This window comes from Carya illinoinensis, chromosome 15 (assembly GCF_018687715.1).
Source record: "Carya illinoinensis cultivar Pawnee chromosome 15, C.illinoinensisPawnee_v1, whole genome shotgun sequence".
Lineage (NCBI taxonomy): Eukaryota > Viridiplantae > Streptophyta > Magnoliopsida > Fagales > Juglandaceae > Carya > Carya illinoinensis.
Window position 1 is genome coordinate 6439323 of NC_056766.1, and position 15920 is coordinate 6455242.

At 33.6% G+C, this 15920-nt stretch overlaps 3 protein-coding genes across 4 annotated transcripts; 2 read left to right on the forward strand and 1 right to left on the reverse strand.

The window, feature by feature from the left end:
* Positions 1 to 1111: 1111 nt before the first annotated feature.
* On the forward strand, positions 1112 to 3173 carry LOC122297210 (acyl-lipid (9-3)-desaturase-like). Its single transcript, XM_043107190.1, has one exon. It carries the CDS (start codon positions 1360 to 1362, stop codon positions 2701 to 2703), a length of 1344 nt encoding a protein of 447 aa, XP_042963124.1. The 5' UTR covers positions 1112 to 1359; the 3' UTR covers positions 2704 to 3173.
* A 4821-nt stretch (positions 3174 to 7994) lies between these two features.
* LOC122295851 lies at positions 7995 to 11453 on the forward strand. The gene is made up of 2 exons (XM_043105103.1): positions 7995 to 8734; positions 11235 to 11453. The coding sequence occupies exon 1, from the start codon at positions 8084 to 8086 to the stop codon at positions 8666 to 8668; it is 585 nt and encodes a 194-aa protein (XP_042961037.1). The 5' UTR covers positions 7995 to 8083; the 3' UTR covers positions 8669 to 8734; positions 11235 to 11453.
* A 2283-nt stretch (positions 11454 to 13736) lies between these two features.
* LOC122295377 (NDR1/HIN1-like protein 13) lies at positions 13737 to 15100 on the reverse strand. Of its 2 annotated transcripts, none has more exons than XM_043104384.1 (2): positions 14956 to 15100; positions 13737 to 14826 (listed from the first exon to the last, which is right to left on the reverse strand). In XM_043104384.1, exon 2 carries the CDS (start codon positions 14814 to 14816, stop codon positions 14016 to 14018), a length of 801 nt encoding a protein of 266 aa, XP_042960318.1. In that variant the 5' UTR covers positions 14817 to 14826; positions 14956 to 15100; the 3' UTR covers positions 13737 to 14015. The 2 variants fall into 2 exon arrangements, with proteins under 2 accessions (XP_042960318.1, XP_042960317.1); XM_043104383.1 differs by having other exon boundaries at positions 14926 to 15088.
* Between the last annotated feature and the right edge of the window lie 820 nt (positions 15101 to 15920).

Genomic DNA, 15920 nt, shown 5'->3' on the forward strand with positions numbered 1-15920 from the left:
GGCATGAAATGTGTTTTTTATATTTTTATAACCAGAGTATGTAATAATTCCTAAAGTAAGTGACATATTTCAAGTATTGCTGTTTAACGTTTTTATAAATTATGACACGTGAATGATGCGGGGCATAAAAGAATTCAAATAAAATTATAGTATCCAAAAAGAGTAGTGCCGTGGTAGGTGGTTAAAAATACAATATTATTACCAACTATGAAAAACCATAGGGCACAAGAAAATGAAATACAGATAGAAACGACAGGAGTAAGAGCATTGACAATGTGTTATTTATTTTCATTTTTATTTTTGAATTTAAAAAATACGTCTTTAAAATGGTCTATATTGGTTTATTCATATCTATAATTATAAATAACTATGTATAGTTCTTATTCAAAAATGAAAATCTCATTTTCCTTCTTCAAACTATATTTTATTGTTTTTTCTCTCTCCTCCCAACTCTTTCTTTTCTCTCTTTTCTTTTTTCTCTCTCTCTTTATTATTTTATTATTATTTGATCAAAAAATACATAATCCAATATAAGAATTTTTCTTCATATTCAAAATCAATCTTCAAAAGATATAATTTTACATATGAAGATAAAGAATACATTGCCAATTGGCCTAGTTATTGCAAAGTCTAAAATTTAGTTAGAATCTCACATTTTAGCCATAACATCCATTTTTAACTAAATAAGTTCGTATTGGACCAGCCATCTTAAATGTAAAATAATAATATTATATTATATATTTTAATAATATTTGATTAATTTTTTATATTTTATAAATACACTTCATATATTAATTAATAATTTTATTAAAAAAATAAAATATAATAATTTATTTCAATGTAGTACTTATATGATTTATTTCAATATGATAATTTATTTCAATGTAATAAAAAAAGAGAGAGATTAATAAATAAAATAAAATAGTTAAATAAAGGTTAAATAATAACTTTCCAATAATATAAAACTCTCTTTAATTTACTGGAATTCAAATATTTAGTTAGTTCATTATCAATGTTCGAACGAGGGTAAAAGTAAATTTTCTCTCTCCTTTTTATGAAGAATGAAAAATGTGTAGGCTTTGAAGTATCTGTGGCGCATCTTGAATGTTGCAGGCTGTAAGTACCAAACCCTTTAACCTCGACCTTATATATGCCACCCTCTCGTAGTCCCCAATTACCAAAACAGAAGAGAAAAAATATTCGAAGAGATATCCAGATCGAAAGATCCCTTCTTTTCTCTCATGCCGTAATCATTATTTAAACAAAAAGTCTCTTCCTTTCAAAAACCCAGAAAGGAGAGAAGAGAGAATAGGGTAGGCTTCGGTCGCAGATTTCTCTATCCCATCAATTTCCGCTTTAATGGCAGAGTCGAAGAGGTACATTTCTCAGGAAGAGCTTCGGAAGCACGATCATGCAGGAGATCTGTGGATCTCACTCCAGGGCAAGATCTACGATGTTTCAGATTGGCTTAAAGACCACCCAGGCGGTGAGCTTCCATTGCTCAGTTTCGCTGGCCGAGATGCCACGGACGCGTTCGTTGCGTACCATCCGGGTACTGCATGGCAGTATCTTGACAAGTTCTTTACCGGGTATTACCTCCGTGACTACTCTGTTTCAGAGGCTTCTAAAGATTATAGGAAACTTGTCTCGGAATTCTCCAAGATGGGTCTGTTTGAAAAGAAGGGACACGGAGTGTGCTTTACGCTTTGCTTGATGGCAATATTGTTTGTTGCGAGTGTTTACGGTATTTTGTGCTCTGATAGCACGTTGGTGCATCTGGTTTGCGGGGGTTTGATGGGGTTCCTCTGGATACAGAGTGGCTGGCTTGGGCATGACTCTGGACACTACCAGATAATGGCCACCCCTCGGTTCAATCGCTTCGCTCAGGTTCTTACTGGGAATTGTCTTGCAGGGATTAGCATTGCCTGGTGGAAGAGGAACCACAATGCACATCACATTGCTTGCAACAGCCTCGATTTCGATCCGGATCTGCAGCACATGCCTTTCTTTGTGGTATCTTCAAAATTCTTCAACTCGATTACTTCTTGCTTCTATGAAAGGAAGATGAATTTTGATTCATTTACTAGGTTCTTGGTTAGTTACCAGCATTGGACGTTTTATCCTGTGATGTGTCTTGCTAGGATTAACTTGTTCGCGCAATCGTTCTTGTTGTTGTTTTCTAAGAGAAGGGTGTCCAAGAGGGGTCAGGAGATATTGGGTATGCTTGTGTTTTGGATTTGGTACCCTTTTCTTGTTTCATACTTACCCAATTGTGGTGAGAGAATAATGTTTGTTCTTGCAAGTTTCTCAGTCACGGGGATTCAACATGTTCAGTTCTGTTTGAACCATTTCTCGTCCTGTGTTTATCTTGGCCCGCCGAGTGGAAGTGATTGGTGTGAGAAGCAGACCATGGGCACGCTGGATATATCTTGCGCGTCTTGGATGGATTGGTTTCATGGTGGGCTGCAGTTTCAGATTGAGCATCATCTATTTCCTCGTCTACCTCGAGGCAATCTCAGGAAAGCCTCGCCATTTGTCAAGGAACTATGCAAGAAGCATAATTTACCTTACAACTGTGTGTCATTCTGGGAGGCCAATGTAATGACAATTGGGACACTCCGGACTGCAGCCCTGCAGGCTCGTGATCTTGCCAATCCAGTCCCAAAGAATTTGGTCTGGGAAGCTGTCAACACTCATGGATGAGAATCTGAGATGGGCATCTTTTGAAGGGCATCTTTTGAAGCATTCTAAGAATTTGACATTGCAGTATTCCTGCCTATTTGACATCGGTGTTAAGTAGGTGCGATAACTTCATTTCGATTGGTATCTGAGGCTGTTCAACCTTGATTTCAATGGAAGAATAATAGTCATATTTATCATTGCTTAGACGCTTCAAACAGTATTATTAGGTCTGCATGTTTGTGAGATCGGCTCGTGCCCTTTGGAATTGTATGACTACCGATATTATTCCTCATCCTCTTGTTTGTTCTCAACGCCACAGGTAGGGATTAGTGGAATGTAAAGTAATCGTGTTTTCATAAGGTATTTGCATTTGATCGCTCTTAGGAGGCTTTGAGTCTCTCCCAATATGTTGTTTTGTGTTTGTGTTTGGAACTCCATTGTCGTTGAGACCAATGGTGTGATCATTAGATTGGCATTTGTTGTTTTCCTGATTTGCGTATCTTGATATTGTATTTTCTCATCTCCAACCTCATTCTAAGATCAGTTTTACTTTCATGTTTGGCTGTCCATCCTGTTATTCCTCGTTCCTGATGATTTGCCCCTTCCTGTTATTAGGTCTGAGATCAATCCAATCTTCTTCAGTCATATAAAAAGAAACCATTGGACTTTCTATACTTGAGATTGCTCTGTTGTAGGGGGCTAAGGATGTGTTTGGATAGTAAATGATCTCATATTATGTGTGAATGGTAGTGAAAAGATTGTGAAGAAGTAACGATAAAATATTAGTGAATAGTAAAAAATAGATAAAAAATAATAATAAAATATTAAATAATACTAAACACAGCCTGTTTATCAAGACAATTCTGAAGCTTTTCATTTCCTAGGTTCTACAAAAAATATCTTCCTATTGGAAATTTCCAAACTATCCTTTTTCTTGTTGGGTTCTTAATGCTGTCCTTGAACGAGGGAAAGTGCTTCAGGATTACAGCTCAGGGTGGGGCCTGGTGGCTCCCTGTCGTATGAAAAAAAACACGAACTTTCTCTGTAACTTCGTAACAAGAGGGTACTGAGGCTCTTCAGTCTTGTTTGTTTTCGCGACTAAAAATCAAAATTTTAAAAATTTTTCAAAGTTTTTGTACTGTTAGTAATTTTATAAAAATAAATGTATATTTTGATCTACTAGTTTTTATCTCAAAAGATCTCAAGTTTCTTCTCAAGTTTTCTTCTCAAGTTTTCATCTTAAAAAATCTTAAGTTTCTTCTCAGGTTTTCATCTCAAAAAAATTATACCATTAGTAAATAAATAAAGGAAGGAAGTAGCCAAAAAAAGAAAAGACAAAATGGTTAAAAAAAAAAGGAAGCAAAAAAAAAAAATTCACCATTGGTAAATAAAAAAACAAAATAAACAGAAAAAAAAAGCAAAAAAAAAAATTTTTTGACCAAATGGTTAATAAAAAAGGAAGCAGTAAAAAAAAATGCATCATTGGTAAATAAATAAACAAAAGAAGCAGCAAAAAAAAATAAAAAAAGAAGTAGAAAAATATAAATAAAAATTGCAGCATTGGTAAATAAATAAAATATTATAAAAAGTACTACAAGTACTTGTAGGTCCTATCATATTAGTAATTATAACAAAGTCAAATTAATCTCATCTCATCTCTAAAAATAAACACATATTTCATCTTATCTCATCTCATCTCAACATATCTCAAAAATTTTTATCTCATCTCATCTCTAAAAACAAACACATATTTTATCTAATCTCATCTTATCTCATCTCAACATATCTCAAAAAATTTTATCTTATCTTATCTCATCTGTAAAAACAAACGAGACCTTAGTTGAATTTTTTTCACTGATACGACTGCAGGGAGAGCCAAAGGCCCAAAAGACCCTTATATGTGAACAAAAATGATATAGATGCAACTATTTTACAATTTTTACACAACTTGTGTTTATTCTATGATGATTGCCGTGCACAATAAAGGACAAAAAGATTTTAGGATTATAGCTCTGCAGATTCTTGGGTTGGTTTGTAGAAGCAATTTAAAAAGCCTAAGCTAAAGGATTCCACACAGATGAAGATAACATATGCCAAGGGACATAGCATTAGAATAGTCTCAACTTCATTGAAATCTGCCCGAGGTGAAAAATATCTCCTCATTTTGACGTACTCTCTATGCGCGCCTGTCGTCTGAATTGTTGACATCACATGCGCAATTGTCGCATCTTTTAACTTTTAACTCAAAACTGGTGACCCAAAACTACCGCTTTTTTATTTCAAAACTTGAATGCAAGCCATTGTTCATGCCAAACACATGTGTATGTAGGTATGTATGTAGGTAACACAACATGCAAAATACCACCACCCCAATAGAACAAGATCACCATAAACAAGATAGCCTTACTTGTTTTGAAATTGATCAAATCATACTTAAAAACTAATGAGCAACAATCATGAGTCTATCTCTTGAGATATCATACCAATTTTCCACCAATTAAATTCAAAGTTTGTAGCTTTTTTTCTTTTAGGGTATCATCCATTCATTAGTCTCTTGGATTATCATATCAATTAACACTTTTGGTTGAATGGATTTCTTGGTTTAGAAGAATTAAAACCATGTCAGAAAATCTTGAAAAAGGGATAGGAAGACTTTTTAAAAATAAACTGAATCATGTAGGTTCCAATATATTCAGAAGTCAGAACTGCCTCCAACACGTCTCCAACACGTCGTCCCTGATCTTTCTGCAGTGCATGATATCCATGTAGGCAAGCATATATTGCTTTCTTCCCCACTCTCTCCCTCAAATTTCTCATATCGATTTGCTACTGATTTAGCAGAAGCACCGGCAAACTTTGAGGCATAAAACAGCCCGATCTTTCCATGTGATGTGTTTGAAAAACAAAGAAATTAGTAGTAGCAGTGCTGGCAATCACAATCGCCCCCACCATAACCCAAGCATGCGCCTAATGTAAATACCAACGCATGCAGAAAATGTGGAGATAGAACATTGTCCTCTCGCCCCATTTTCCCCCTCGCATCATGGCCAAGATGACTTTCTCAATGCCCACAAATTAGTTGGCATCCTTAACATCTTGAAGATGACTGAGAACCTTGATCCGGCAGCAAAAGCCAATGCCATGAAAACCCTCATTTACGAAGCCAATGCACTTGCTCGTTACCCCGTTGGTGGCTGCTACCGCATTGTTTCCAATCTAGAGCGCCCCATCTTGCTTTGCCTGATAGAATACAAGCTCTTGCTTCATCAACTTGCTGTTTGTCGTGTGAAACTGGCACCGCCTATTGGAATTCATGACGATGACAAGAGCATAACGTCTCATCTTCAAACGGAAGAACAAGAACGATGCAGCATCATTTGATTTTGATTGACAAAGGCAGCCCTTGCTTTTGATCGATAAACATTTCTGCTTAACAAACAGCAGTAATGACAACACAGATTTTGAATTGCATTTTAATTTAATGTACGTTGAACATGTTAATTGAAGATGAGGCTATCAGTACTGTGATCTGCTCTGTTCCCCATAGATCTTGCTGCCCTCCATATGCACATTACTGCTAGGAATATGGTGACTATGAAAAAATTGAACACACATTTTTGTTTCCGTTTTGCCTTTAAAATGTACTTGTAATGGACTGAGTATGTGCAAGACAACCTATTTTTAATTTAAATGCCCTTACTATAGCATGAGATCATAGTGTAATTACCTGCACAAGATTCTGTCATCTCAGTGTTACTCTCTATCGGAAGCTTTAAAGCCTTTTTAATTTCAAATTTTAATTCTTTATGATCAGGTCGATATGGCGATCTAATTACTCGAAGTACTGATTTCTAACACATAGGTAGAACATCTATTGAGATACTATATTTTAAGAAGGGCATGAACTTAGTTCTAATTAACCAAATGCATGTAAAGGTATGTATATGTATGCATTTCTTCAAGTGTTAGAAGTGTAAAATACAGTAGAAAATTCAAAAGCAATGGAAGAAATCATAGCTAAGTGTTGATGTTTTTTTGGGCCTCAAGAGTATTGGTCAAATGACCCTCTCCTCTCATATAGTTGTTCTTGGGGGTAGTGTGTTTGAGGTGTTCATTCATGACTTAAGAATAAATTGCAAGAATAAAGAAGATCGATATTTATACATGGTTCGCACTAAGGCCTACAGCCACAGGTATGTGGTGTAAAATTCACTATCAGCTGAGTTTGATATAAGCTCTCTATCCTCACTAGGCTCTACAATTGCTCCCATGGAGTTCTCTCTAAGAAAAATAATTTTAAGCTCTCTCCCCTTCCATTCAATATCCAAATGAAGTCAACAACTCTCCTATGCTACCTCCCCTCTTTTCTTTCTAATCCATCTCCTCCACCTTTATGTTTCATCCTTATTTTATGTTTAATCAACTTCTTGTCTTTGTCAGATCCTCTCTCTCCCTTCTATTTTAACATGGTGGGTTTCAATTTCTCATGGACTTTTGGTGGGCCTTGCACAAAGTGCTCATTTTACCTTCAACAATAAGTGTCATTGTTCTTTTGTAAGGCATCTATTTGAGGTATTATATGACATCAAAGAACCTTATAAACCTTATCTTAGAAGATTTCTTATTGAAGATTAATGATAGGGTTAGTCATTGTAATCCACTATTGAAAGGTAAAAGTTCTTTGTTTTTTATTATTTGTTTCCATGAAAACATTGTCATTATATAGAACATAAAGCCAAAGCTATTTTATCAGTTAAATCAAGGTTTACAAAAAGGCAAGAAAAGTCTTTGGTTTGAACGCTAGCTATTGCTTTCTTGGCTGTAACTTCTCACTCATTTCTTGCAAATAAATCTTCTTCTTTTAGGAATCAGATTGAAAAAACGTACCCTTTTTATCCTTTGCAACACTTCCTACCTAAGTTTTGGCTTTATGTCTACCTCACGGCCACATGGTCCAACGTTAAATCTAACACGTCATCATCCTCCTAGCTACGCTCCTACGTGGCAAACCTCCACGCATGCGAACGTGGCACGTCCTCTTCAACCCCTTCATAACGTTATATATATATATATATATATATAAGATAATACGTATAGTGTGTTCAGTGTTGTATGAATTTGTCATTTATTCTGACCGTTTATATATTTTAATTTATTATTATTATTTTAATTTAATAATTAAGAAAATAAATATTAGTGTATTGGCATATTATTTTTAGTTTTTAAAAATATTTAAAAAATATGAAAAAAAAAATTAGAAAGTAGGACACGTGGGCGGTTCCTACACTCTTATATATGCATATATACAGTCTTCACCCATCTCGCTCAGTTCGTAGCCTGTGCTTGTATCTTCAGTCGGTGTCGGTCCCCCTTTCTCTCTGTATCTTCATCTCTCTCTTCCATGGAAGGAAACTCAGAGCTGTCACCCGAATCAGAAACAACAGCTGGCATCATTGCCGGAAAGTTGAACGAACTGCTGACGGAGGATGACGGCAATGACGACCTGTCGTCAGAGTTGTTCATCAAAGAAGAAATGGTAGCAAAGTTCATGCAAGAGCTGTACAAGGAAATCACGTGTCCCTCTACTTCCACTAACCCCAACAAAAAGGCGAACGATTTTCCGCCACCAACACTGTCTTCTTCATCTTTGTCGACCTCGTCATCGTTTGCATTGACAGTTCCGTTCGCCGAATGGAACGGCAAGAGTGAGAGTTGTGGGACGTCGGTGTCGGATCCGGTGTCCACACTGATGGCAGGCATGGAGTATTTTGGGCCAGCGGCCAAGATGGGTTCGCCGCAGAATGGGTTTTGTGGGGGCGCAGTAGAAGAAGTTGGAGGGTGTAATTACAGGCCGGTGGCGGTGGGAGCAAAGGAAGGTTTTGGGGAGAGCCAAGTGGACGGGTGTGATGTTGGGGAGTTGGATGATGAGTGGCTAGGAAGGGTACTCAGCTGGGACCCATCGCTGCTTGAGGATCACTGCATTTGAAAGCTTGTGCAGGTCCCAAAAAGAGAGGTTCCTGCCTTCCCTTCCTCTGTTTCCTTTCACTTTTTGGTAAGCTTTCTACTCAGCTTCCTCTCGTGCCCACAATGGTATGTACCAGTTTACTACTTTTGGCGTGCTTTGTATGATGTCACCTTACTAATTATGTTGATACTTTCATGGTCAATGACTCAATACTCAGGCTTAGCAACTTCTAGCTTTTCTTCAAAGTGAAGAGAAATGCTAAATAGTGTTAAATATAGGGGTGAAAATCGACCCTTTCAGTGCGGTTTTAAACTGAATTTAATATCTAAACACCTAACTCTTAATTACTAAATTTTTCTCAATTCAAAACCTATTTACACATAAGATCAACAATATTTTTCAATCCAATACCTCTTTACACATGAGACTTACAATATTTTTTCAACCTATCATAAATATATATAAATTCATCTTAATATTTAAATACAACTAAAATCATTTTGAATAGTTTTATAAAATTTATTCAATTATTTTAACTCACTACTATTTATAAAAAACTTAACTCATTTTAACATTCAAACGAGACATTAAAGTTTCGTTCTTAACCTTGATGAGTTGTTTGATACCTTGTCTCGAGGTGGCTCTTACATCCTCATTAAATATTTAAACTTCAAGTAACGGATGAAGATAACTTTATAACCAGCTAATAACAAGGGTTCATATTCATTTGTAATTTTTTTGTTTTTTAATTTTCGGATCTAAACGCCAAGGCCTGCGAAGTATTGTTGGGCCCAGACTCTTCCTCGCTGGAATGTTTCAAGTCATATATATAGTCGAAAGGTTAAGCCCATCAACAATGCTCTAAGAAAAAGGGTAAGGATATATAGCCTCATTCAATACTCTTATGTGACACGTTTTGTATTAAAATTCTTGAGATAGTTTTTTTCGAGATTTTTTTATAAGTTGGAGCTCTTTGAAAATATGTTTGCGTTGAGAATGTTTTTAAATATATATTTCTTTTAGGTTATGAGAAAAAAAAAATTGTACACTTTACTCTGTTTGGATATTGAAACGAGTTGAATTCTTTATAAATAGTAGTGAGTTTTGTGAGGCTCGCCTGAGATGAGTTTAGATATGTTTAGATGTTAAGATGAGTTTGGATGTGTTTATAGAAAGTTGAAAAAGACTGTGACTCTCACGTGTTAAGATATTTTGAGTTTAGTGATTTGAGAGTTAGATGTTTGGATGTTAAATTCAACTTAAAATTAATGTCAGAGTCTAAGTTCCAAATGGGCCTCTTTTTACATTTTTTGTGAAACTTGTTTTAATTTTTTGTTTTGTCAACCAATAGAATGTTTAGATGATTTATTATTTTTTGTGGGGAAAATGTTTTGGTGTTTAGAAGATGTGTGAATTTTTTTAAAGTATCATTTTTAGTTTCTAGGACGTATTTATTTACAACGTACTTACGTTTTTAAGGCTAGAAATATTGCTATTTACAAAACATGTCACACTTGATTAATAAAAATTATTTTTTTTAAATATATATATAAACAAATTAATTAAGTTATAGAAAAAAAAAAACCCCCTGAAAATGTGGACGAACGAAAGGTGTGGATCAGAGAAAACAAAACAATAAAGAAAATACATATATTTTAAGCTAGGCAAGAGGGAAAAGAAAATAATAAAATGTAGGAGTAGATAAAGTCTCAGTCCATTCATCCTTATTATATTATTCCCTCTAATAAAATAACACTCCACTCTATCTTATAAAATTCAACAATGTCAGAACCCATTGATCATCTTTTATCCCTTCAATAATTAGCCAGTAAAGTCATTTTTAGCTTCTAATTACCACACATCCCAAAGAATATAAAAGAAAATAAATCAAATGTGAATTCACTTTTTGTCCTAAAAACTTGATCAGTTAGGCTCCGTTTGGAAGTTCAGTATAATTTTTAAGCTTAGTTTAACATTTCAAATCACTAAATTCATTTTAATTCAAAACCTCTTTACACGTGGAACCTATTTACACGTGGAATCTATAATCTTTTTTAACTCAATATCTCTCTATACACAGGATCTATAATTTTTTTCAATTTTTTATAAATACATCTAAACTCATTTTAACATTCAAATATATCTAAATTCATCTTAGGTGGCCTCCACAAATCTCACACCATCATCTTAACTCATTACTATTCATAAAAAATTCAATTTATCTCAACTCAACTCAAGATCTAAACGGGACGGCCTAGATTCTCTTTTAATGAATGAGTATTTAAAATGTGAAATATTTAATTAAATAATAATAGAGTATATAGTTATAATTCGAACTCAAGATCTCTGTTTTGATATAATGTAAAATCATCATAATAAAAATAAAGAAATTTAATTATTAATATTATATTATCAAAAGAGGCCAAATTCAGAGCTGTAGAGCAATGGACAATTCTGAAACCCAGAAAATTTTAGAAAGGCATATTTTTGTTTGTTTGTTTGTTAGTTTGGATTCATGGAAACCAAAACAGAAAAGGATTATCCTAATTCCTATCCCTTTTGGCCTTTTGCGTATCTCGATGGACAGCCACTTAAAGTTAAAGGCACGTGCATGGTGTGATCAAACTTTCTGGGATATATGGGGAGGCGTTTTCAGATGATGATAATGAAGAAGAAGAAGAAAAACCCTAGCTGGATCAGGATTCGGGAACCCTAACGTAATTTACAACTTCTGCACAAATTCCTACTGTCCCTCTCAACCAGACCAGAAATCACGTGTACCGAATTTAGCAAACCCCTACTTTTCAGCGTCGTGCACTCCACTTGAGATTTATTATTATTAATTTATTTTTTATTTTGCATGCACTTGAGGTTTGTTAATAGGAAATGAAGAAATTTATGACCTAATTTATCTTATAAAACAGTTTAATAAGAGATAATTACTTATTACTTATAAACATATCTAAAATATTATTCACACACAATATAGACTTTTTTCTTCAATACTCTCTCTCTCTCGTGTAGGCTAGTATTTTCCTGATCATTGTCAATAGATAAGAAATGTGAACCATCATTCGTCCTCTGGTAGACTCTGATATCATGAAAAAATTTATGAGCCTAACTCATCTCATAAAACCGGTTCAATGAGAGGATTGTTTGTTGCTTATAAATATGTTGAATACCTTGTCTACAGGTAATGTGAAATTTATTCCTTAACAAGAAAATATTTAGATATAAAGTGATTATATAAAAGTAAATCCATAAATTGATATCATTTGATGTGATGCATTGATTGTAAAGTTACTTTAATTATAAAATAAATCTAATTGATTCTATGAAATCACACACATTAATTTGTAAGTTTGTATTTTGTGTAATCTCTTTGTGCCGTAACAAATTCATATATCTATCATGTTTATACTATTTATATAAATATTGTAAGTTCTACTTCATATGTTTGACTCTCTTTCAACGTAATTTTAGAATCTGAGCAGAAATTCTAAGATATTCATCTCATTTTTTTTAATAATATTTAAAGGAGAGAATATAAATTTGATCTTAGAAATAATATTGTCTCGCACACTTTCCTTTAAAAACAATGAGAATCACCATGTTTTACACTATAACTATTATCATTATTATTATTAGACTCGTGCATGCATGAGGTTTTCAATCATATCTATCTTACTCAAAGCATGACTTCAAAACTGCCAAGGGATTACACTTTGCAATACATGATTTTCTTTTGTTGAGCTTAATATCATTATTAGACTCGTCATAGTCAATATCATAATCTTTGATCTTGAAGAAAAGAAAAGAAGATTTCGGTTTACTATTCATCAATAATCTTCTATTTATTTTTTTCTTTACGTTGTGAAATCATTTGTTTAAAAATTTTAAATTAGTAAAAAATATAAATTTAATTATTTATATTATATTTTTAATAAGCATGGGCGATAGATTTAATTTTAGGAATACTTTATTCCTAAAAAAAATTATTCCTAAAATTAGCATTTACTATAAAGATTATTAAAAGAAAAAAATAATTAAAAATTCTTATGCTCTAAATTAGATATGGTTTGAATAATAAAATGAGATGAAATGATTTTAGATAAAAGTTAAAAATTAAATAAAATATTATTAAAATATTATCTTTTAATATTATTATTATTTTAAAATTTTAAAAAATCATAATAATAAAATAAAATAAAACACTTTTAACTATCCAAACGTATACTAAGATGAAACCATCAAACCTCGGAGAGACGAATCCAAAAGATGAAAGGATTTGGACTTACTACATTACGTGGGAATTGCTATGCAATCAAGAGTTGACTTTTGACAGTCCAAAACTTTCACATTCCACATCAGGAGTCATTGATTTCACTACTTTTGCAGTGGTTTTGAGATTGGGATGAAAAGAATTCTCGACCCATCCTATTTTATTATTATAATTTTTTAAATTCTTATATAAAATATAATAAAATTTTAATATTTTTAATTTTAATTTAATTTTTTTAAATTTTAAAATAATTATATTTTAATATTATTTTATTTAATTTTTAATTTATATCTAAAATCATCACATCTAATCTCATTTCACAATCGAAACAATCTAAAACTAGATCATCTGATCATCATTAGCATTCATGGTTTCTCCAACAACACCCATTTTATTCACTTTTGTTATTTTTTGTTTGCTTTTCCTCTTCCATTTGTTTTTCTTGTGGTTCCTATTAAAAGTTAAAACAAAAAACAACAAATTAAAGAAAAAATGCCTCCTAAAGACACAGCCTCACACATCTTGTGGCACTCTTTTTCTCTTTCAGATTTTTGCACGTAATGTTCCTTCAAAATTTCTTGTCATGTTTTCCCTGTCGGTTGCTCTCTTCTCTCTTCTCATTACAAAATCATCCCAATTCATGCAAAAACATACACAAAATAAAAATGAAAAGATAAATGCTACGGTAGATCTTACCATAATTTTACAATATATCGATTAAATCATTTCTCAAATTAACCCTTTTCAACGCAGATTACAAACAAAATGAAAACCAGCCATGCAAGGAAATAAACAGAGTCAGAAAGCTACCAATTAAGAAGAATTGAAATTATGATGGAGTTGATAACAATTCCAGAATTGCTTACAGCATCAAACTTCTAAAAAATTAAAAATGAAAACTTTACTAAAAGAACTCTAATCTTAATACCTTTTATAATCTTCTATCAACCTCAAATTGTCAGCCCAATCATCATCTTTGAAACTTATCAAAAATCCCATTAAAAAGAAAAAAAAAAGAACAAAATTAAAAAGAAATATAAAGAGCAAAGCAAACCCGCAAAAAGAAAGAAAATTTAATGATAATTATTAAAAAGTCCACTTCCAGATCTTGATCCGTAGATCGACCTTGCATTTGGAGCCAGAAACAGAAGCCACCGACGGGGACTTGGATTTCGGTGCAACCCCGTTGATACCCTGACAAGTTACCCTAATACCCACCTTGTTGCTCTTCATCCCTCCCAGCTTCACCTTCACTTCGGTGTCCATCTGAATCTTCATGGGGACGCCATTTTTCCTCTTCAGATCCGACCTCAGAGCCGTCACGGAATCCGTGTCCAGATCTCTCGACACCGCCAGGATTGTTCGAAAAGTCGTCTCGTTCTTCTTGTCGCTGACGAACGCCGGGATAGAGCCGTTGGCGATTTGGACTGACTGTGAAGATAAGCAAGAGAGGGCGAAGGGTTCGTAGAAGAAGGTGATTTGGGAGTTCGGATTCTTGGAGAAGATAGTGAGGTTGAGGAGGGAAGAAAGATGCGAGGAAGAGTCTGCGGTGGTGGTGAGGTTGAGCTTGGAAATGCGGAGGGATGAGACCGAGAACTGGGGCCGCTGGGGGTGGTAGATGACGTAGAGTGCGACGCCAGCTATGGAAACGAGAAGAGTCACCACGAGGAGTACAAGGAGCGACCAGAAGCAGCAGCAGCAGCACAGGCCACGTCCGCTGCGTCGGCGTCGGTGGTTTTGGTACTGGGGTGGACGTCGGTAAGGTTGCCGGAGTTGGGGCTTGCCAGGGGCAGCAGCGGCAGCTGGGTTTGTCGTGTTATTAACACCGGCTGTGGTGGTGCCATTAATGGCGGTGGGCTTGGAAGAAGGGTAGACTCTGTCCGTCATCTTGCGATTTCTGCAGATACAGAAGATCTTTAAAAATTCATTCAAAACAAATAAATAAAAAAACAAACGAGAGAGAGATGCATCGAAAAAGAGAATTCAGAAAGATTACTTGAGTTGCTTGCTTTGGTAGAAATCTCACCGAATCGTGCAAACTGGCAAGAACAGAAAGGAATAATCTCTCTCTCTCTCTCTCGTAGTTTCTGAGATTTTTCTTCCTACGGAACTGTCTCTGTGATTTCCTTTTCTTTTTACTGTCACTCTCTCTCTCTCTGTGACTTAAATGCAAAGATTTTAACATTTTATTTATATAAATATTTATTTAATAATTATGCGATGTGAACTGTACATCTTACACGTTTTTTTTTTTTTTTTGTCTTCGGTGCTTAACATGTGAATGGAGTGAAATTCGTCAGAAATTTGTGGGGTCTGTCATTCTTTTGTTGTATTGCAATTATGTGGCAATTTAGCATATAACTTTATCTTGAAGGATAATTTGTACTTATTTTCTTGAATTACCATTCTTTTCATGTAAATATTTAAATTACCTAAAATTTATTTTCAAATTATAGGGCTTAGAATATGGAGAGTAGATATATGAATTTATAACTATCCATTTTATGATATTTTTGGATTAAATAATGTATGTAATAGAGACTCTTAAAATACTTTATTATATTAAACTAAAATATTGGAGGACGTCTCACGAATCTAAGTTAAAAATAAAAAAATAAAAATAATATCAACATAAATATTGAACAAATTATATTTTAGTTTTGATAAATTATTAGATCCCAAATATAAAAGGGATGAAATGGGATTTGGGTATTTGTCTAAATATTATAAGAGAAATAATAATTACAGTCGTGAATATGTAAGTATTATATAATTATTTTTAAAAAAATAAATAAATATAAAATTTACATAAAAAAATTTAATAATAGATTCAAATTTTTTTAAAGTGACTGTATGATACTTGTGTACTCTATTATTATATATATATATATATATATATATATATATATATATCATTACCCATGTTATAAATTATTAATAAATGGAGTCCGGATTTTGGTATGGTCAAAGGTCAAATAGAGGGAAGGCAAG